A 23,881-nucleotide genomic window follows, 5' to 3' on the forward strand; every position below is an offset into this window, starting at 1 on the left:
TAACCGAGCAAATGGAGGCCCTTGAGGGATCTTTGGGGCCTCTATTCGCTTAGTTCTGACCTCATGAGGCCCTAGGCTTCTAGCTCAAGATATAATACTTCTAAGCCTAGGGACTCATGAGGTCAGAACTGAGCAAATAGAGGCCCGTGAGGGGTCTCTGGGGCCTCTATTCGCTTGGTTCTGACCTCATGAGGCCCTAGGATAAAAAATGCTATATCTTGAGCTAGAGATGTCAGATTTCAGCATTTTAAAGTGCTATCCTAAGGTTTTTGGATGTTTTTAATGCATCTGTGGTATCCTTTTTGTTTTTTTGAAAACATCTCTTATGTGTTTTCTCTCATCGTACATCACATCACTCATTAAGATTCACATACATGGATTCTTGTGTACACTTAAGTTGGACTCTCGAAAAGCATTACGAGCATGCATTTAAGTAATTGAACAAACTTATACATATATACTATGAGAAATAGAATTCCAAAAAACTACTTTAGTATTTTTCAAAATTACCTCTCTCTATGCTGCGCTGGCGTTTCTTACAAGGCCCAAAATTGAGTCGAAGTTTCTCCTAATGACAGCTTGCAGATGGGTATATGGAGAAACCCCCGGGGCTTCTAGAGAAAGTAAGTGTTACCTCTTGCACAATTGAATATGAGCATACATTTGCTATTATCGACTTTGGCAAGAAGAACAACTACGACATCATATTGGAAAGACCATTCATGAGGCAACTAAAAATGGTCCAGGATTGAGGTTCTGACCATATATACCTTGAGAAACATGGGAACAACAACCAATAACCTGAAGGACCACAGTTACAAGGATGTAACCAGAATACCGGTTGAGGAGTTTGACTTAGCTACATTAGCAGGATCAGAACTCCCATCATGGTTAGGTAAGTCCAAACAACTATGGATGTGCGGAGATTCAAAATGTGGAAGCTTAAAGCGCAAGGAGTGCATTTTAGAAAGGGTTTTAGAAGACAAAGATTACATTGTAGAGCTCTTTCCAAAAGAGAAATTAAAACCTCTAGTATGGGAACACATTTTGGCAGCATTAGATGTGTGTGCCATGGCTAATGGCCCCATAACCAAGTTTTGCAACAAAGACGGATATGATGTGATCCCATATTACGTGGTCAATGTAGTTGAGGAAGAAGAAGCAAACCAAACCCTGAAAGAACCCAAAATAGAAAAACAGAACCAAGAAGGGGAGAAAGAGTTGTTTTACGACTCTTCAAAGCCATTCAAGTATGAGAACGATGTGGATGACAAATTCTTTGACAACCTGAGCAACCAAGAAGAAACCATAGCTGATGTCAGGTTTTATTTTCCAATTAAAAAATCTAGACAGCAAAAATGGTACATAAAAAAAAGAGCCTTAAAGATGGCTAGAGGTAATCCAATGCCGAGAATAAGAGGGAAGCACAATTTCTAATGCTTGTAAAAGCAAAAGATTGTGTAAAAGACAAAATCTCACGTCAATTCACAAAAACACGCAACACAAGAACAAAAGAAAGTGCTAGGAGCTTGAGGAAGCAAGCTCAAAATACTGTAAAAGAAAAAAAAAACAAAAGAATTCGGGGCGGATGAATTTGGAGAGCCGAAATGGACCAAGGTCGAGCGTAAAAAGAAATACCAAGAACTCAAAAGAACCCCTGAAAGAAGTATGAACAACGGAGATAAAAAGTGAAGGAAGAGAAAGCATCGAGATGCAAAATAAGAACGTCCCTTCCCACTATAAAAAATTCACCATCCAGGATAGAAAAATAGTGATGACTTAACTAATCAGAGAGAAAATAGGAGATAATCCTATGATGGCTCAAAAAATGCAAAATGAATAAACCTAGTTGAACTTGAGAGGTTGAAAGACTACTCTACATAGCAAAATATTTGAGCGCAAAAGAGGAAGAGATGCTCATACAAATCCTCAAGGAGTATAGAGATGTTTTTGCATGGTCATACAAGGACCTCAAGGGGGTAGATCCATTGATGGAGCAAAAGACGTCGTGCGCACACTCACACACCCAGACAACTCAACACCACACAAGGAATTTAATTAAATTCCAACCCACAAACACCACCACTCAAGAGCTCAAAAAAAATACTACCCACAAGCTCAATTCAAACTCCAAATAGCTCGACCTACAAGCCCTTGCCTGCCCGCAGACACTACAAGGTGAGTCGAGTTAATCAACACTTGAAATCACACTTGATGGTGACCAAAATATACAAGAAAAACCATCAAAAACTCAAAAACTCCAGCCATAAAAGGCCTCTCTCAAACCATTGCAAAGCCTTCACCAAACTTCACTTTGTTGGACTCTTTGAAGTAGCGCCAACCCTAATGGCACCGATACAGGGTCACATAGTCTTGCAGAAAGCCGCACCTTCTTCCCTCAATTCCTTGCACACACACATCCATGGAAACCTTAGAACTTACATAGACTCTCCCAAGTGAGAAATTGAAGAGAGAAAGCTCTCATTCACTCTCCACGCACTCAAATACAGGACGTGAACGCAACAAGACTACACTAGACCACCTGTAGGAACCCTGATTTCTCCCACAAGAGAGAGGTGAAAGTGTTGAGCATTGGATTCAAAAAATTTTCTCAGCTTGAACACTCACGCCAACATGAATGATGTGGAAATTTGAAGCCTTTTCACATCTTTTTTTGACCTTTTGTGACCTTTTTTGGCCCAGTTTTGGCCAATTTTGATCCGCAGCGGGCATTTTTCGCGGGAAAAACCCCAAATGGACTCCGAAATTCACCAAATTTTGTAATCTTAATCCTTGATATCCAAATAAATTTTCCACATCCCCACATTCTATTTTTGATCACTTCTATGGCGGTGCACGCAGGGAAGAGGGAGAATGGATAACTGAATTTGGGCCTTGCTTCTTCTTGGCCACCGCAACGCACGGGTCACATACTAGTTAAAGATTAAATGTCCATATTAAAGCCTATAAATTCCATTTTTACCTAATCCTTGCAATAATTTGAGATATTGTGTTATTTTGGCATGTTATATGCCACACACAAGAAAAGATTGAAAAAAAGATTTTGTGATATTTGCGCACTTAGCTAAGCATAGTAGCCACATTCTAATTTTCAACTAACTTATTAATTTCTGGGTACCATATGTTATATTTATTTCCAAGTCATGTGCGGTTCAACTTTTAGAGCTGAACTTTTCAAGCAAGTTTGGGTATCTAATTAAAACTCCAAATGTGATTATTTTCTTATTTGTACTAGACACTGGTGCAAATATTGCTTTTAGATTCACCATGGTTAGGTTGCCTATAATCTTGTCACATCTCTCATAGATTTTCCTTTTTCTTACACAAATAAAGTTGTTGACATCTAAATTTGTCAGCTTGGTCTTGCCATGCCATTGCCGCTTTTTTTGACCTGAACATAAATTTTCTTTACCTTTATTGTATTTAAATTTGATTAAATAAATTGCATTTGATGATGCATAGATTTAAAGGTGATAAATTTATTGATAGTGTCATAGTATTTATGTAGACAATATAGGGAGCAACGGTTGGGGAAAATTTATGTTCACTAGATGAAGATCAATTTTTAAGGTATGCATAAACTTAAGGGACTTTTCTAATATCTCCCAAATAGTTTTTATATGCACAATTCTTGAGTAAACTATGCCTCCTCTTAAGAATATAATTGACATGTCTACATAGTACCAAGAGTGACAACATGTGTTCCTTGGCCTTTTCTTGGCAACACACTCCATAGCAGTGTTAGACTACCTAAAAATTAATGATGCCACAATCATTAGATTAAAGGTTTTATACAAAAATAATTGTAGATAATTAGGTAGATTAATCTATCTATGAATACTATTTGGCAATCGGGTAATAATTGCTAGATAATGCATGTACACATGTGTTGATATGAGAGAGAGAAAGAGGGGGGGGGGGGGGACAAGATATATGGACCCATTTCAAATAGCCCCACTATTTTAGAGCCCAAAAATTGCATTTTTTTGGGGGCTCCTTTACCCTATGTGGAGAACAATAACTTCTGGCCTTCAATCAACAATCGATAGAGTTTGACACTCTAGGCCCTAAGACAACATGTGAGCTTTGAAGTGGCACATCCTATCAAGCCACACACGTTTGCCAATAATTTGGTCCCAGTTCTTGGCCTAGTGTCTCAACCACATCACAACAACAAGAGTGTGTGTATATCATCATTGACATTCAAGAGACTACTAAATTGGCAAAAGACACCGGGGAGACCATTTCCAACATCCACGTCACAAGGACAAGGCAACTTCTAAGGCTACAAATGGTTGAAAGAAACCAAGCTACATGGACCTGCAAGCACAACTAGAGATTAGTAAGTTTTGTTTGTCTCAATAGCCAATTACTACCTAATTTTCCAAATTTGGTTTGTTTATATACATTATTTAGAGTAGATTTTGAAACTTTTTCTTGGCTTAGGGCTTGATAGTTCATATATCCTTCCCCTTAATGTTGGCAAAAGAACAACTTATAAGTGTCTTTTAGATTATTCTTTGAAAGTATCAAAAACATTTCCTTTATTTGTCCCTCATAATATCAAGCTATGATCCAATGTTCCTATCTCTTCCCACATAGTAGACCTCTACCATGACAACCTGGAAAGAGTTGTTTCTATGCAAGGTAGTGTCATTGGTCCTATCATGTGTTGATGGTCGATGCATTTTAAAGCCATATGTTGTGCCAAAGAAGGATCTTGAGATAATATGTTCATTAGTTTTTTCTTCTTTGGTGCTTGGATAGAGGTTTTGTTTATCGATAGTAGTTGGACTTTGTTATTTGGTTTCCAAACATACTTGTCTCTAGTGTCCCAAGGTTTTATGTCCATTTTGATTGCCATGTAATGAGCAAACTGGGAATAACTCTAATTTTCCATTCCTTGCAAATATTAATCTTAACATTGTCTGGCAAATACGTGAGGACAAAAGATACAAAAGTAAGTAACCATCTCTTTTGTATATTGCGAGGCTTTGCGGGTTTGTCTATTTCTTATGATCATGTAAAGAAATATGCTTATGAGATCTCAAACAAAAGGTTAGTAGCCATTCCATATCAAGCTATTGCTTGATAGCTCTAGCCTATTTTTGCTTGCAGGAATTATGCATGCATTCTTAACACTTCAAAGAATACACATTCGAATCAACCATATGCACATGCAAAGTGTAGAATAAACCATTGAGGAGATACATATTTCCCAAGGAGTCCTACCATACACCGAGCAAGATCTTCTGAGCAAAACTAAAGTCGAGAAAGTTTCAAAGAGTAGTGAAAGCATAGTTGTTGTGGCAAACCATCTATGGAAGTTCTCTTCTCAGGAATATCTTAGTTTGTCATTGTGGTTTCCTAAAGTGAATTGTCCATGAATTTTTGGCTCATCTTATAGCTATGCCACTTGGAACTTAATAATGTTGCTAGGATCTTCATAGAGATGGAGATCAATCATCAATGTCATAATGTTGAGGCCCATGCTAGACTTCATGTGATACTACCTAGGATTGATAAGCCCTTCCTTCTTGTTTTTTTAAGCCATTATTTGTATCCTACATTGGATATTGCATCCCAAGTACATCTTACTCATCGCCAATAGCAGCTCCCCACTAGGATTCCAACCTTATTTTTGTGCCTTTTTCATTATAACTTAGTAAGTTGAGGATTGTGACCATTTGGTCTCATAGGGCATTGTTGAATCGTAAAGTGCACTACTCTCTATGCTTTACATTAAGGTCTATGGGAGCATTTAAGGGTTGCCTAGGAGGAGGCACAAAGGGGCATGTGGAAGTTATAAAAGAGGGAAATGAATCATGGAATGAATGAATAATGTAAGAATTTGGTTGTCTCCCTCTCTTTTATATCTCTCCTTCTCTCTCTCTTCTCGTGACATCTCTCTAATAGCCGCCACCTCTCTCTATCTCTCCCCTACAACACTTTGGTGATCTTGTTGCTCGTCTTTTATCAGAGATGGGAACTAATTCTTGACATCGTGGGAGTTATGGTGAGGTAGTTAAGATGGAGTGCTGAAACATCTAAATGACAACGGGTTGAGTTCAAGTCTGTCTGCCTGCATAATGTTTGCCGAGTTTGCCTTTTGTGAAGGAAAAATTGAATTTCTCTGCACGCTCGGTCGAGCATTGAAACCACAATAGAAGGTCACATCCGCTTGGCTAACACCATCTCATGCTATGAAAAACTCATTTAGTGGTTGATAACCTGTACATTTTCAGTGAGTGCTGCATAACGGCGGCCAAATACAAGGAAACAATTGGCTACAATGTATCACCACTATAAAACACCCAAGTTGTTTACTGCCGCCCTTTATCGCGTTTGGAGGAGAGAGAGTGCAAAATGACCTTTCCAAAGAAGAGACAGAGGGCCACAATTGCCAGCATTTGTGAATTTAATATTATCGCGAATATTACCGTGAATATAATCGCTCATGTTACTGTAAATTAAAGTGATATTACCGCGCACCAAATATTACCACGCATACTGTTAATTTTAGCTTTGGCACTTAAACATTCAAATTTTTTCCTCTATTCTGGTTTTGCAAGAAGCATGAAAAACATGAATTTATTTTTAAAAAATAAAAAAGGAACTACCTTGCTCTTGTTGACAGCTTAATTAGCGCTAAAATATTCAGCTTTGAGTTTTTTTATTGCTAACAAAAAAACTATCATTAAATTAATCACATCCAGTATTACGTTTAAGGTTTTACTGAATTGATTAATAGAATCAGTTTCCACCATTTCACTTCTTCTAGAATCGGATTATGACTTTCTTGCACAAGCCATATCTTTGGTTGAGCATAAGTGCCTTCTTACTAAGGATGAATTCACGGCTCGGTATATCTAGTCCAGTGAGCATATGTTAAGATAAAGAACATATCCCTGTACTTTGACATTGCCCTCTTGAATCTTCTCCTTGACCCAGATCTATGGGTCAACCATATACCTATCAGGCACTTGTTGGGTTTGATGTTAAGGTATGACGGCTAAGAAGGTCCATCTAAAGACAATACAAGGAGAGAGAAGACTTAGTACACATATGAATAGCGCATTCTCATGGCGTCTAGACACATTTCCAAACCATTTGCACTCAAAGATGAAGGTATAAAAGGTTCTAAAAATCGACCTTTAGAATCCTTTTAATAGTCCCACAGTACCTGGCTTCATCACCATTTGGGTCAAAGTTACTCATGATGCCACAATCCATGGTGGTTCGACGCTCGTCTATGTCATGGGTACAAAAGTGTCAACCCCTTTGACCACATAGAGTTAAAGGAAAGACACTATAAAATAGAAAATTGAGTTATACTATCAATTACAAAAGGTAAAATTAAGAAAAAAACTATATGCAATATGATCGTAAACATATGTGTACTGTACCTTTGGCACGCAACCTCGTGCATACTCTCATTCTTTGTCGGTGATGTCCTCTCCACGCACCATAGCTTCGGTCATTCTCTCATGGATCCACTCGGCACTAATGAGTTCTGGGAAACATGCAAGGTGTTGAGGAACCGAGGGTGCCCTCCTGCCTCCATGAGCTTGCTTCCATACTTCCCTCTCTCCCAAACGCCTTGCCTTTGCTATCGTCCACAAGTCCACCCACTTGGTCATAACCTTAGTATTGAGGATGCTAAAATTGTCGATGATTTGGAGTATATCCATATCCATGTTGAGTAATTTTTCCCTTCCACTTGGCACTTCTGCCAACTCGTTCAACGCCTCACAGGTCCTGGCGGTCACACACACACACACACACACACACACACACACACACACACGCGCGTGCCTACTGTTTCTACACAGTAGTCGATGTTTCTTCAAGGTGCTTGGAGGTGGATTTCTTCTATTCATGCTCTCTCTCTCTCTCTTTGCAACACACAACACACACACATTGTGTTGCAATGACCTTTGAAATACCTTGCAGATGTTGTCACACCTTGCTATTCTCTGCGTCTCTCTCTCTCTCTCTCGTTTGTACTTCACGGAGCACTGGGACTCGGGAGTAGGTGCTAGGGAATATGAGCTTGCACTCTCTCTCTCTCTCTCTCTCAGTTGTAAGGTGCCAGGAAATACGAGCTTGCTCTCTCTCTCTCTCTCTCTCTCTCTCTCTGTTGTACTTCACGTAGCAGGTCTGAGGGCAGGCTGTTGTTGTGGGCAGGTCTGAGGGCAACAGATTACATCTACTGCAAAGAATTTGAATTTCGGCCGTCACCAAGCAACTAATGTATTTGAAAGCCTGGCAGAGCCACCACCAAGCGTCAGTATACTCATTCGAAGGCGCCGTTATAGTGAGCGTGTGCTCTTTCTTGCCAGCTCAATTTTTTTTTTGTCTCAAGCCTTCAGCTCGCATATAGCAACACGTGGCAAGGGTCTCAGAGGCGCCATATTATGTTAGTAGAGGAGGAGCATATTGGAATAGGTTTAATGATAATTTCAATAGCACTAAAAAGTGCAATGGCACTTTCAGACCTGCAGGAAACGACCGACGCAGCCCACCCCAACCACACCCCGTTCACCCACCCGCGAGAGAGAAAGAGGGCAACACGGAGAGAGAGAGAGAGAGAGAGAGAGAGAGAGAGAGAGAGAGAGAGGCGCCCTTGGAGGCAACCCATCCTCGCAGGCAGGCTCAGCGCACACCCCTTGCAGGCAGGAGTCTGCTGTGTTTGTGGAGAGAGAGAGAGAGAGAGAGAGAGAGAGAGAGAGAGAGAGAGAGAGCGCTTCGACACGCACCGAGCGAGGCAGAGAGAGAGAGAGAGAGAGAGAGAGAGAGGGGGGGGGTTTAGTGAAGGGCATTTCGGTAATTTATGTTTTGACCGACAACTCGACAACGTCAAAGACACTTTCAATTAAATTCCAACCTTGATGGCTCAACACGACAGTGAAGATGATCTTCCTTCAAGCGCCGAGGACGTTAGCGAGGAGGTACCTACCCATCATCCTTGTTGAGCGTTTTGTGTCTGTGTGTGTGTGTGGGTGTGGAGAGAGAGAGAGAGAGAGAGAGAGTCCCGCCACAGGAGGATATCCAGGGCCAGATTTCGGAAGTTCCTTTTGAGGAGCTTCAGAAGGCTCGTAGCAATGGCAGCTCCTCTTTTCGCCCCTTTCCTGCACAGAAGTCTGTCCCCAAACGTGCAAATAAGAATAGGTAAACTGTCCTTTTGTTTTGGTTTTCTGTGTGTGTGTGCTTGATTCTGGGGCTGTTTGATTAAGACAGTAAGAGTAAGGAATGTACTGCTGTACATGTTTTTGGCTTCTAGACCTGTTGAGATGTCAAGTAAAAAGCCCGTAGGCCGATTTCGGGAGGTGATTCAAGCCCCTAAACGTGTAAGTGCCTTGACATTCATGTTTTCGGTAGTTACTTGTTGTTACCTTTAATCGTTGCCATTAAGATCACTTATATTAGTGCTAAAATGTTTATTTGGTGTTTAATTGTTGTATTTGGAGCAGGGTTGAAACATCATTTTTTGTGGTTTTCTTGCCATTATACTAGTTATAATTGTGGATTTTAATTTTGTAAATCTTGCTGCTTCACAAATAGGTTTTGAGAGACCCAAGGTTCGAAAATTTGTGTGGCAGCTACGAGGAGTCTAAGTAAGTGCTGAGAGCTTTATCTTGTTCAGAGTTTTATTTCCAAGGTGTCACCTTTCTAAAGCCAGTTGGTGCTCCTAAGTTCTTCTTGGGACCTGCAAATCAATGTAGTAATTGCGACTTTGATTCATGTGCTAATCTAGGTGCAAGATTTGACTTTCGCTTGTAAGAATACGTTGTAGCAATGAAAGCTTGAGAATGATAAAGTAGTCTTCTAGGTGACATGCCTTCTCTGGCATAGCCCTTGTAGATAAGAGAGAGAAATTGGAAGCTTCCTTGTCCCTTTGAGCTTTTTGTAATTTTTCTCAAGTAATAGAAAGGGTTCATGAAACCGGCCTGTGGGGGGGTAGACTTTAGCTTTCACCCGATCTTTACTTAAATTTTACGACACAGAGGAACTTCACGAATAAACTTGTGAATGGAATTTAACACTTCAAACAAAAACACGGCTTGGCAGCTAGAGTGCTTCCAAGCGGACAACCACACCTTGTTGGCCGGCGCCCCTTATTCTTATCACACTTGATAAAAACCTGTAAGCTTCTACCGGTTGTCCCACCTTTATCGGGCTGAAATTTCCCTATTCTAACCCGATTTTGGCAACATAACCACATTAGAAGTCTCCACGGACAAAATCCCAAGTAAACAGTGACTTTCCACGTACTTCAGAGCACTTTACAAAACCTGACGAGAAATTACAGCACGCTGAATTCTCTGTTTTTGGCCTCCAAAATGCACCAAAACACCTGTTTGGTGATTCCTTGCTTCCCCAAAGCTCCTAGGACCTGTAGGCGTCAAAACTGCCCAAAACCCTAAACTTGCAAATTCACAGCAAGCTGTAATTCTTCGTTTTGCTCTCCGATTTGCGTTCCGATCACATATTGTAGCCCTTGAGCTCTCGCACCTTTAGGGTCACTTGCCCTTTGAATTAAACGAGATTCCTCATGGGAAATCTCTCTATATTGTCCTGTACAAGCACCCACGACTTTCCTAAGGCTCCCTTGGCGTTATAGGTGCGAAACCCTTAACCTGCAAAAAAAACACAGCAGGCTGTAATTTTATGTTTTGGATCGTTTTGGGTGGAGCGAACACGTCTACGCGTTAAGACGCTCCCGCACGCAATGGGATAGTTCCCCTTTGGAATGGACAAGTTTCCACGCGAGAAAATTCTCCGTTTTCGCGATTCTTTGCGATGGAACTGTGCAGACCTGTGGGGGATTAGCAATTAGCTAATCCTATACTGTTCAGAAGGCTCTTGCCTCGGCAAATGTGCATGAAACCCTCAGAATTGTACATGTTCAACTGAGAAGCCCAACTAGTGGGGCATTACCATATGTGCCAAAAAGGGGGAGATGCGCGAGAGCAAATCATCGCGCTACATGAGACAAGGGAGAAGACAAGCTTTCCATTAAAGCTGTGAAACCTGCACCCACTACTCACCCACACATCGTAAAGCACGATGCACAAAAATCATAGTAACAGGGGACGCCCTTTTTCGGGCTTCCCGTCCCCACTTTTCCGTCCCCACTTGCCGTCCCGCCCTCTTTTTTACACTAAAATCCATTTGAGCCCCGTCCCCCGTTCCCCGTCCCGAAATGCGTCCCTTGTGACTATGACAAAAATCAGCCTCCACTCTCAACTTTGGGTGCCCCCTCTTGGATGAGGCTTCCTGGAAACTGTGTGTTGGCCTGTATACAACTCCCCTATTGCCAAGTGTTCTTTTGACTCCCTTTGGTTTTATTTCCTAGTACCCACCAACTTAAAAGTCTTGCCAAGGGGCCTAAATGACTTTAAATTGAGCCTAGCCAACTCTTTACTGCTCGAATTTCAATGCCGATTGCCCCACCATCTCGTGGAGACCTACCCTTCTGAAACTCTCGGTCAACAACCGTTTCACAGTGGCCATGCAATGTCTGGGCATTTTTGATTTTAACAAGAGGGTCCCAAAATTCAAAATAAAAATCAAGGGAAAGAACCAACAAATATATATAGCGGGTATCACAATCTTGTGACAGTTCAAGCCCCCCCCTCCCCTCCCCTCCCCCCCCCTGCCTCTCTCTCTACACACACACACACATACATACATACATACATACATACGTACGTACATACATACACATACACACACATACACACATACAGACATACACACACACATACATACATACATACATACAGACACACATACATACATACATACATACATACACACATACACACATACAGACACACATACATACACACATACATACGCACACACATACATACATACACACACATATACATACATACATACATACATACATACATACATACATATATATATATATATATATATATATATATATATATATATATATATATATATATATATATATATATATATATATATATATATATATATATATATATATATATATATATATATATATATATATATAGAGAGAGAGAGAGAGAGAGAGAGAGAGAGAGAGAGAGAGCTCCATTTGGTGGGCCCTGGATGCAATGGATTGATTTTGCACTATGATGAACGACTGCCCACCTTAAGCAACCACCGTACTTTTAACTGCGGTGGACGCTTAAGGTTTATAGAACCGCAAGTGCTCTACTTGGTCGCCTTCATCAAACATCTATTTTAACAAACTTGGACACCCCAATTCCGGAATTTGGCACGACATACGAGAGAGGATCAGTTTAAAGTTTAAACACTTCACACTTAAATCATAGTTCAATTGAGTCAACACGGCCCGACGTAGTTTCGTGCTCAGAGAGATTGGCCCAAAGATTGGCGTCCCTTTCAGTATTTCTTTTTGTATTAATAATTGAGCAAAGCACAGTTGCCCTTGGGTCGCCTCTGCTCACTGGCTCGTGAGCGCAGTGAGCCAGAGTGCCCAAAGGGCTTATTTGAAGGCCCTTGGCCTAGGGGAAAAGCAATACATGAAAAGCTTGCAACTTAAAAGCACTGGCCTCCCAAAAGCTAGCGTCCAAATCAGGGAGCACAAATTGCGTTTTTTTGTACGGTCTGCCACGTCATCACAGCTAGCGCGATATGCAGAAATCCGTACGAACAATCACGTCAGCATCTCACCGTGTTGTGGAAAATCCATACACCAGCCAATCCGCGTTCTTCTATTTTTTCCTAGTGTCCCTAGGGCCTTATCGACAGGTGCCCTACAAGTTGGGTACACTTATGGACATGCCATGTCATCAATTTGTGACATACCTGTCAAAAATTGTTGACGTGTCAAGCCATCGAAGAATGGAGCCAACCTACAGATCTCGGCCAAGGGGCCTAAACCTTAGAAGAAGCAACAAAAGAAGAAGTCGTCCTACCAACTTATGGGACCTCGTCCGATGGGGCCCAAGTGACATAAGCTGGACCCTCACACACACAAAAGATAGCGTAACCAGCTGATGACGTGGCAGAGCAGTATGGATTTCCGCAATTTGCGCAGGACTGCGGTGGACGTGGCAAAGAATACAGAATTCTGCAATTTGCGCTGATTGTGCTGACGTGGTAGTTTGTACGAACTTCCATAAAACGCGTTGGCAGCTTTTTAGGTGCAACGCTTTTGGACCAAATGCTTTTGAGTTTACTGCTTTTCATGTAACTGCTTTTGAGGCCAAGGGCCTTTAACACATGTGCAAAGGGCTCATTCTCTGACACGCTTCAGCACGGAGGTGCAGAGCGTGGAGTATCGGCATTGTACTGAGCTCAAGTGGCGCCAAGGTTTGGAGCAAATGCTCTCTTGGGTGGAACTTTGCCACTTTCTGTGTCGTCTATCTCTTTCCGTTTAGTCGTGATTTAAAGTGCTAAAAGTTTGTTCAGTCTGTTCTTTTCCGTGGCATGTGGTGTAAGTCTTGTGACACATACCCCCCCTCTTGAAAGAGTTGTAATCACCCTTGATTACGCCTGCAAAACAGATAGAGGCCATAAACCAATTCAGTAGACACTGACTCTAAGTACCGACGCACTAGACCAACACAAATCCAGTTTTGCACAAAGACGACTCAGTCAGTGCACATTCACATCATATCAATCACATAGAAATTGATTCGTGTGTGAGAATCTGTTGCCTCAAGCACTATCGTGTGCAAGAATCGTTTTCGGGGATCCCAATCCATCACTAAGTTCATACTGAATAGAGTGGTCCAGTCATTCATTCCATTGGATCAGTCGTGATTCATGATTCGTTATCAGGTTCATTCGGGACCTGTCATTGCTCCATCTCATTCTTAACTCTGCTCCTTTTTTCTAGAATTAACAGTTTCTTTCATAAAACATTAGTTTTATTCAAAATTTAAAATCATCTTTCAAAAAAGTCTTGTTTCTTAAATTCATAAAGCAAAATAATGCTAGTTCAAAAATCTGTTCTGGAACGAGTATTGCCTCTTCCTATTGTCCTTTCAATCTGCCGGTCATCCTGATTCTTGTGCCCTTTTGGGGCACTGTGTAGCGATATGTCCTTGTTCTCCACATTCAAAACACTTTCCTGCTTTGAAATGTCCATCTCTTTGGTCTTCTGTGAGTGAAGGTCGTTTATCTCTTCGTCGGTTGTTTCTGCTATGACTCGTGGAAGGTTCATCTGATGGGTAAGTCAAGTTACCCGAATGTATAGCAAATCTCCGCTTTGAGTGTCCCATCAACTGTTGTATAGACTCGGACTTCCTTTCGAGACAGTAGTCTTGAATTTCGTTGGGAAGTCCACAACAAAATCGTTCAATCTGCTCCTTACAACTGATCTTCTTAAAGGATGAAACAGGTAGAAAAATTTCCGAGAATCTTTTACAATAAGAATCCAAAGATTTTATCTTGACCATCCGAACATGGTTCTAGTCAGTAATCACGTCTCATTCGTATTCTTGTGCGAACCTGTAAAAGACTTGGACACTCCAACAAGTCAAGAATCTACCGCGACATCACAAATAAATACTTCAAAACGGTTCACACTTCACAATTGACTCGACACTGGCCAGACGGAGTTTCTTGCCTAGAGATATTAGCCCCAAAGACTGGCGCCCTTTCGGTATTTCTTTTTGTATTAATCTGAGTTCAAAGTACAAGAGTGCGGGCAGGCGCTCACACTCAGACTCTGCTTCCGGATGCTCTGAGTTGTGAGAGGCCTACCTCAGAGTTACCCGGAACGCGGAACGGGAACGGCGACGGGCCTCCCTGCGGAACGGGGGAACGGGAATGGGCCCGGAACGGGAACGGCGCGGAACGGCAGGCTAAAAAAACACCCAAATATTTTTTTTTTAGCGTTATGTGTTTGAATACAAGTAGTATTAGAGTCCTTTGACTCTAATAATACCCACAAAAAACACGATTTGAAGACCATTTAACCTTATTATGACTTGATTGGGATGTGAGGCGCCCAGAGTACATAGCCAGATGAACCACAATGAGCAAACACAATGCCCATAGTACATACACAATGCTCTCAAATAATTGCAAGAGTAGTAGTTAGAGATAACACTTTGGAATTAATTATGGCTAACATAGTAACAAGCCTCAAGGGCCGCCAGCGGCCAAGGTGCTACAAAAAAACCAAAGGGGGACAAAGTTCAAACCATACTTCAGTGACCACAATACCAAAAGACTGAAGGTGACAAATACCATAAAGATGCTAGTAGCTACAAATGGCAAAGAGGGCAAGGCTCAAGCAGCCATACAAAAAGGTAAGGATAAATGGCAAAGACTCAAGACTCAAGAGCCACTAGCCTGAGAGGCCTCCCAATCCGTAGTAGCCGGCTGTAAATCATGCACATCCTCCCATTCCTCATCATCGAGGTCTAGGTCCGGCTCGATCTCAGCCACAGATGAAGTACCTGGTGTTGGTGGATGTGCATCTCCACCCGCCTGAGAAGCCTCTTGCTCCATCTCCCACTGTGTAAAAGGATCTGTCTGTTTGTTTGTACTCTTGCAAAGCATTTTCAAATTTGCGTTGACGAAGACAAGATCATTAGCCTTCTCCACTCCAAGCCGATTCCTCTTCTTGGAAGCAATGTGGCTAAAGGTACTCCACAATTGCTCCAAGCATGAGGTACTAACTGACTGGCTGAGAATACGGATCGCCAATCTCTGAAGCTCAGGGCCATCATAGCCATAGTCCTCCCACCAAAGCACTGAACCTATTTTCCTGCGATCAATTTGAGCATCTGGACTGCCAAATGACCCCCGCATCTCTCTGTACTGTCTCAGCTGACAATGCGTCGCCCATCTCTGTCTAGAACCATCTTGTTTAAGATCTCTGTAAATTGGTTCATGACTTCCCTATCTGTCTCTTGCCTTGCACCTTGGAACTCTGGATCCACCATGTACGCTACCCCGTGTAAAGGAGAGGCATATGAATTCCACCTCGAGTTGCAAAGCGCATGGATCTCCTCATATCGCTCTGCGTTCAGCTCAAGCTGTGCAAGCTGCTCAATCATGCGGTCCATTGCCTCATAAATCTTGCCAATGCAAGGATCCATGCCATCCAGAACTCGAAGCAAATGAACCACCGGTTTTACCTATGCATCTAGACTCTTGAGCTCCTTCCAGAACTCAAGATCCTCTGCCTTATCCTTGCACAAAATCCCTGCAACTGTCTTTGCATAGGGGGAGGTGGTGAACTCATCATTGATGAAGACCTGTCGGACCGCATTTTGACATTCAGACAGCCTGCGCACAAGAAGAAAGTTGAATGCGAAGCGGGTATCTGAATACTTTAGAAGCACTTTGCCGCCCGACCTCTTGAGGTACTCACTCCGAACCAAGTTGTGATTGTTGATGAAAGTAACTATCTTCACTGCATCAGCAATGACTGGAGCAATCCAGTCTAGCTTGCCAATGTCTTTTAGAAGGTTGTTCAAGCAGTGTGCCATGCAAAAGCACACTGTCACATGCGGATAGTGGCCCTCTATGATAGCTGCTGCCGCCCTGTTTGATGCCTCCCCATTTGTGACAAAGGCCACCACGTGTTGCTCACCGATGGTTTCTATGGCCGCTGTCCACTCTGCAGAGAGGACATCGGCGGACTTGCCACTCTCAGTGGCATCATGAGAGTGCACAAAGTACATCTCTCCACTGGAGTATGCGACGAGACCATGGATAGATCTCTTCCTTGTATCGCTCCACCCATCGACAATGAGGGAAACGCCATGTTTTGCCCAAAGACGCTGAATGTTGAGGGTTGCTTGCTCCACGATAGCCTTCTCTCGATCGAGCAAGGTGGTTCAGAGAGCCTCTGAAGATGGCGGCACATAGCCGGTGCCATACTCTCCTATCAGTTGCACCATGACTTTCCAATACTCCGACCTATTTCGATCAAACATAGAAGAGGTTAGTATCAAAAAAGTGGAACCGTCGATAACGGAAGAAGTGAGAGAGAAGATTGATAAATCATAAAACAATGAACATACCTCGCTGCGACAAATGGGATATGGTCGTGATAGAAGAATCGGGCCACGGCCGCATCCACCTCTTCCTTCTTCTTTGGGTCCCAAGAGGTGGCAAGGGTCTTTTGGCGACGAATTGGACCTTGTGAAGATGCACCAACACCTACACCGGGTAGAGAGGAAGAAGGGAAAATGAGGGTCTTTGGATCAATACCTTTGCGTGCCGGCTTGGCTTTATGGTTGAATTGCCGATCCTTTTCCTCGAGCTCCCTCCTCTTCTCGATGGTTACGTTGGCACAAAATTTCACCTCATGTCCCGACACTCGAAGAAAGTGTGCCCTCACTTTGTCATGCCCCCCTTTCTGTGTGTAAGAGCATAGCTTGCATCCCCATGCACGAGAACCTCCCGCCGCCGACAAGGTGCCCTCCGAGGTCACTTCATCCCACCACGACCATTCCTTCGCCTTTTGAGTGTTGCCCGCATGAACGGAGGGGGTTGAACGAGAAGAAGAGGCCATGGATTATCCGTGAAAGAGAGAGAGCTTGATCTTTGAGGATTTGAGAGAGAGAGATAGCTTGAGAGAGGGCTTGAGAGAGAGAGAGGCTTGATTCCGTTCTTGCTTGAGGCTTGAGCAATGAGAAGTTGAGATAGAGAGCTTGAGAGAGAGGCTTCACCTCTTGGAAGTTGAGACCGAGAGAGAGAGTTTGACCCTTGAGCCTTGAGGGTTAGCCCAAGAGAGAGAGAGGTTGAAACTTGAGAGCTAGAGGCTAGGCCCCTATGGCTTGAGACTCAAGAGTTGAGAGCAAGGGAGAGATGGCCCCCTTCAAACTTCTTTGATGCTTTGGTGAAGAATGGGGGAAGGGGGAATTTATATAGGGCTGTAAATGGCCGTTGGCTGCCCAAATTTCCCAAACAGCTACATTTTTAAAAGTTGGAAAACTGCCCGTTTCTGCCCGTTGCTGCGGTTCCGGCCTGTTCCGGCCCGTTCCGCCCCGTTCCAGCCGGTCCGTTCCGGTGATGGCCTGTCTGTCGGAACGGCAGTTCGTTCCGATGCGTTCCAGGGATTTTTGACCGGCCGGAACGCCGTTCCGGCGTTCCAAGCCCCCATATAGGCGTTCCCCGATAACTCTGGCCTACCTGCTTATTTATAGATTACAAGGGATGCTAAAAGCAAAGCCCAAAAGCTGAAAATCAAAAGCTTTTAAAATAAAGCAAAAGCCTTCTACTTTTCACCATCTGTGTGTGTGTGTGTGTGGAATAAAGCAAACAAAAGCTCTCTCTTTATTCAATTGCGTAGCATAAAGCAGCAAAAGTTGCCGTTGATCAGCCCGCCAAACACGGAAGTTCGTACAGTTGCCGAAAATCATGGGATCCCGTACGACAGTGCCACGTGTCAGCCCCGCCGAAAATCTGCAGCCACGTCAGCATTTTCTATCGGGGTGTCCTCTGCCGCCCAAGCATGACACGTCACCAATTTGTGACATACCCCCCTCTAAAAAGCATTGTAATCGCCCTTGATTACGCTTGCAAAACAGACAGAAGCCATAAACTGTCTTATCAGACACTGGCTGTTAGTACCTACGCATTAGGAGCACACATCTAGTACATGTAACAATCGACAGTCACATCACACAACATCAAAGGACATCACATGACAAATCACATTCAACATTCATTCGGATCTTAGACCATGATTTATCGGCAATGCAGTTAGCAATTGCATCTAGATCCACTCAGGACCTCATAGATGCCCGATTGACTAACCCCTATTGCAACCATGCCTATTCAAGATTATTCAGACCGAAATGATGCAGTCATTTCGTCTATCAGTTCCTGCACTTAAACAAGTCAAGAACAAGTCAGTTTCATATTTTCCCGTAATTCCATTTCATAAAGTCATCCAGCAGAATACTGTCAGCTCTCAATATCCGTGAAGCTCAAAGAGACATCAGTGACTCTAGTATTAAAAAATCGAGGCATTTGTTGACAAAGGAGCGGAGTAACTCCCCTCTTGTGCAAACTCATTGCACCAGATCTCCGGCCAAGCTGAATTTTGGGTTCCATTTGGAGTAGAACCAAAAGTTTCAAGGTAAAGATTCACATTCCGAGGAATATCTGCTAGGTCTTTCTCCTCCATTCGCTTCGGCATCCATTGCGAAGTAGGTCTTGAATTTAACCAAGAACCGTAAGTTCGCTTTACCTTCTTTCTTTCTTTCTATGCCAATTTCTGTTCTGGAACGAGTATCTGCTCGTGTTCGTCCAATTCGGGTTGCACATCTAGCTTCCCATCATCGGGCACATCGCCTTCAAAGGCTTTAAGAGACTCACATGAAAAACATTGTGAATCTCGCAAGTATTCTCGCAGCTTCAATCCAAAGGAGATATCATTTATCTTTTCGGAAAATCTGGAAAGGTCCACACTATGTCATGCTAAGTTTTCAAAGAAGCCGCTCCTTTCCCTTTTTTTTCTTTCTCAGGAGTGCCTTCCCATAATGTGAGAGCACTCGATCATTCTCCTTCAATTTCAAATCGCGACAATGGCGATCTGCTGCCTTTTTCTGTCTTTCCTGAAATTTCTGCAAAGCCTTCCGGACCAAGTCCCTCGTGAACTGGTCAGCTTCAAAGAAAAATCTTATCTTTCGTGCTAAGGGAGGGTGGAACTTTCGTAGCAAATTCAAGAATCTCAAATGGCACCTTCCCCATCAATGAGTTAATCGTGTTTCACTGAATTAGTAATCTCTGATTGCCCGTCAGTCTATGGGTGGAACGAGAATTGCAACCGCATGCCTATGTTCTCCCAAATAGCCGTCCAAAACAAACTTGTGAACCTGGGGTCTTGTCGGAGACAATCGTCTCAGGCATGCCATGTAATCTGAAGACCTGGGCAATAAACAGTCGTGCCCACGCGGTGTTCTCGGGAGATGAAATCCATTGCAATACTTTCCTTGGGGCGGGTGGGTATGGGTAAAAGGCTGTAACATTCCCTGTGCTTTATGCCTGTCAAACTTGACCTTCTGGCATACCAAGCAACTGCGCACAATCTCGTCCACATCCTTCTTGAGTCTCGGCCAAAAGAAGTATCTCTCTACCCCTTTCAAGGTGGTAGCAATGCATCGGTGACCCGTAAAATGCGGACAGTGGCATTCGGTTAGAACCTTTTCCCCAACGGCTGTGTAACGCACAACATGGTATTCTTCATCAAGTAGGCATCCTGAATGGAATAGTCTGCTACTATCTCCCCTTTATGTATTCAACTTAATACATCTGCAAAATTTGTTCTGTGGCGTACTGACCGACCATATCCTCGAAGTTCCTATGATGTATCGCGGAAATAGCCAAAACCAACGGCTTTCGGGACAAAGTATTTGCCACCAATTTCTTCTGTCCCTGCACATGGATAATCCATAAGTAAACCGTACCGCATCTGCTTTTTCACAGCTGCTTCTGTGACAAGAAGTAGCGTAACTCCCATCAACTGTGAAAAATCGTAAAATTGGCTCCAAGTCGGTAATGTCGCGACTGAATAAGAGCATGGATAGCCGCCAAAAGCTCTTTCTCACAAATCTGTGCTGTCAATTCCGGCCTTGAGAACAATCATCTCTCTTAGGCAATGACATTGGCCTTCTTGCATCAAGACTGCATCCAGACTACGACCATAAGTATCACAATATACTTCAAACGACTTCTGCAAGTCCAACAAAGTCAAAACTGGTCCCGTAGTCAATTTCTCTTTCAAGGTTTGAAAGGCAGTCACCTTTGTGGGTCCCCACGAGAAAGGGACTCCTTTCTATGTCAAGATATGCAAAGGGGAAGCAACCTTTGCAAACTTTCGAATGAACCGCCTGTAGTACGAACACAATCCCAAGAAGCTTCTAACTTCCTGGACATTCTTCAAATCGGGCCAATCACGGATAGTCTCTATCTTGACTGGATCCATATGCACTCCTGCTGATGACACAATGTGTCCCAAAAAGTGTATCTCTGGTAGGAAAAAAATTCACTTTTCTTTGCATTAATCACTAACTTGTGATCTCGTAATGCGTGAAAGACTTGAAGCAGATGATCTCTATGTTCTGCCTCATCCTTGGAGAAAACAATGATGTCGTCAAAGAAAGTGCCAACAAATAGTCTATACTCTCGAAAAATCCTTGCCATCATCTGGTTAAATGTCGCAGGAGCATTGGTTAAGCCAAACGGCATCACCAAAAACTCAAATAACCCAAAAGTTGTCCGAAAGGTTGTCTTTAGACGTCTTCTGGCGCGATTCGGATCTGATGATATCCACTCTTCAAATCAATCCTGCTAAAACACGAGGATCCCTGTAAGTTGTCGAGTATATCATCGATCCTAGGAATCGGAAATCTGTTCTTGATGGTGATTTTGTTGAGAGCTCTATAATCGATGCACATTCTCCAAGATCCGTCTTTCTTCAAAACCAACAACACTAGAGAGCAATATGGTGAAGTACTAGGCTGGACAAGACCCTTTTCCAAGAGGTCTTTCACTTGGTTCATAATCTCTTTGTTTTGGGCTCGGCTGTAACCAGCCCGTAGGGTGGTAGGCGTTGGCTTTCACCCGAAATTCTTTACTTTAGACACACACACAAAGCATTTTGCAAAGAGAACCTGCGACGGGAATTAACACTTGAACACACACACGGCTCGGAAGCTAGAATGCTCCGAGCAGACGCCGACAACCTGTAGGCCCCAAAATTGGCGCCCCTTTCGGTATTTCTTTATTCTTTAGGAGGGTAAATTACAAGGTAAGGTCCTGGGAATCCTTCACGTGTATCCACCTAGATACCATTTGATTTGGCCAAATTTCGGCAGCATAACAGCCCCAAAACTTGCGCGAAACCAATTCCCCTGCTAGAACTCACTTGCACGGGCTTATACCCTCTGATTCCTGCCCAAAAACAGTAAATTCAGCGTGCTGTATTTACTGGTTTTGCCCCTGTTTTCAGCCCCAAACAGTCCCCTAGCTGTCCTCTGCCAATGGGGCACGATTCTCAAAGGTTCTGGCGTCCGTATGGCTGAAAAACAGTAAAATTACAGCGCATACACAGCGCTGATTTTGCACCTGTGTGGTGAGGTTATGACCCTCACCAGTGCCTGCTTTGGAGTAGCAGCTAGCTACCCCTGTTCCTGCTCAAGGAGGCTCTTGCCTCAGCACAAAAGCATGAACCCACACAGCTGTACATCAGTCAAATGAGGAGCCCTCTTGTGGGGCATCACATAACTGCACGTAGGGGAGAGAGAGCAGTGTGTAGTGTGCAGGGCATCACTCCTAGCACCACACTGTACATGAGAGGGAAAGGAAGCACTCCATAGCTCTTATCCTGTGATAGATTGCATAATGAGGCCTTCCCAGCTTAAAAATTCAGCGCCCATTTTTCTGGAAGAGGCAAGTGCATAAAAATGTGACACTTGGCGCATTTACAAGCATTTTCCCGTTTCGGGTTCGTCGCTTAAAAATATCCCAACCGACGCGTCAGTTGACTTCGTGGCAGAGTTATAAAATGTTCCCCTAGTCATACCGGAGGTAATGACGCGAACACATTTCACGGCCCAAAATAGCAGTTCCCTAAATTTTAGGAGATGCTTCTGTTGGGCTTCCACTGGTCTTCTGACCATCTATCCTCAATGGGACCGCATCCAAAAGTGCAATGTGGCCCAAGTATTGGATACTTTCAGTTGGTAGTCACACCTTGACTTTACGCCTTAATTGAGTTCACTTCCTAGTATCCACCAACTTGCTAAGTGCGACAGGGGGACCTTTATGATCTTGCTTTGAGCCTAGACATCCTCTTACCATATGAATTCCAGTGCCGACCATTTCCCGTCTGCGGGTGAATCTACCATTCACATTGGCCATACAATGTCCGACCGTTTGCTACTTCAAAAAGAGGGTCTCAAAACAAATAAAATAAACCCCATTGGAAAGAAACCAACAACCAAGGTTAGCAGTTGCCACATCTTTGTGACATGGTTAATAACTGCCACGTCCTCGTGACATCGGCTCACACGGTAAGGTAGCCGGTTCGGTGGTGTGCTTCCCGGTATCAAATCAATAGTATGATCTTCAGGATGAGCGGGTGGTAACTCGCCTCACAGGCCCTCTGAAAAGCAATCGGCATGAGTGTGGAGAAAAATCTTGGCGTTCTTTTGTTCAGGTCAAAACATATTCGACCTTCATCCATCGTTCAGTTCTCTCCCCAAAAAAAAAGTGAGTAAAGAAACTGAAGTTCATCAAGTACAGCCCTTCATTTGTCAAAGTCGCATTCTCGGCCCTGTAGTCAACCACGACGTTGTTCTTGTGGTACCAAGGGATTTCGAGTAGAACGTCACAACCTTCCAAGGCAATTACGTAAAACTCCGCTTGCCCTAAACACCCCAGTCATTGCAAACGAAGTTTGCCAATGCTCGGTGTAATGGCAACATCCCGTGCGGGTGCCACTCGAAGTTCGAACTACCTCCGCCTGTGGCCTCAGCCTGTTCGGCGTAATTCCAAATCGAGCCACCAATTCAAGAAGTTGACCTTAGCTCCTTCGAAAGAGCTTCCTGATCTTTCCCTTTGCCCGACAAAGTTTGTACTTTTATTCATTTGATTCGGTTCATGCCCCACGCAATGTGGTACCCATTCTACTTTTTATCTGCCTTTTTTGCCACGTCCCTCAGCTGCTTTAGAACTTTCTGGCCTTTCTTCATCCTGTTCATTCGGTGCCTTTTTAGGGCTCTTCGTGGAGATATGCCTAGTTTCCCCGCATTCAAAGCACTTCCCCTCCTTTATGTAGAGAGCCCTCTCTTGAGGAGTAAGCTTGGGTCGTGCATCCTTCTTTTTTGTGTTGCTCTTTCTCTTTCTACTTTCA

General features: G+C 43.3%; 1 protein-coding gene across 2 annotated transcripts in view; it reads left to right on the top strand.

The window, feature by feature from the left end:
- Positions 1–8,577: 8,577 nt before the first annotated feature.
- LOC147434278 (rRNA biogenesis RRP36-like protein) overlaps positions 8,578–23,881 on the top strand; it is a 71,037-nt gene continuing 55,733 nt past the window's right edge. Inside the window, exons 1-4 of one of the 2 annotated variants that reach the window (XM_086490832.1) lie at positions 8,578–8,972; positions 9,065–9,192; positions 9,305–9,371; positions 9,586–9,638. In XM_086490832.1, the coding sequence (XP_086346958.1) occupies positions 8,913–8,972; positions 9,065–9,192; positions 9,305–9,371; positions 9,586–9,638 (308 nt within the window). In that variant the 5' untranslated portion in view covers positions 8,578–8,912. The remainder of the gene's footprint in view (positions 8,973–9,064; positions 9,193–9,304; positions 9,372–9,585; positions 9,639–23,881) is intronic. The other variant, XM_086490830.1, reaches the window with a different exon arrangement.

This window comes from Adiantum capillus-veneris, chromosome 19 (assembly GCF_014529385.1).
Source record: "Adiantum capillus-veneris isolate H3 chromosome 19, ASM1452938v2, whole genome shotgun sequence".
NCBI lineage: Eukaryota > Viridiplantae > Streptophyta > Polypodiopsida > Polypodiales > Pteridaceae > Adiantum > Adiantum capillus-veneris.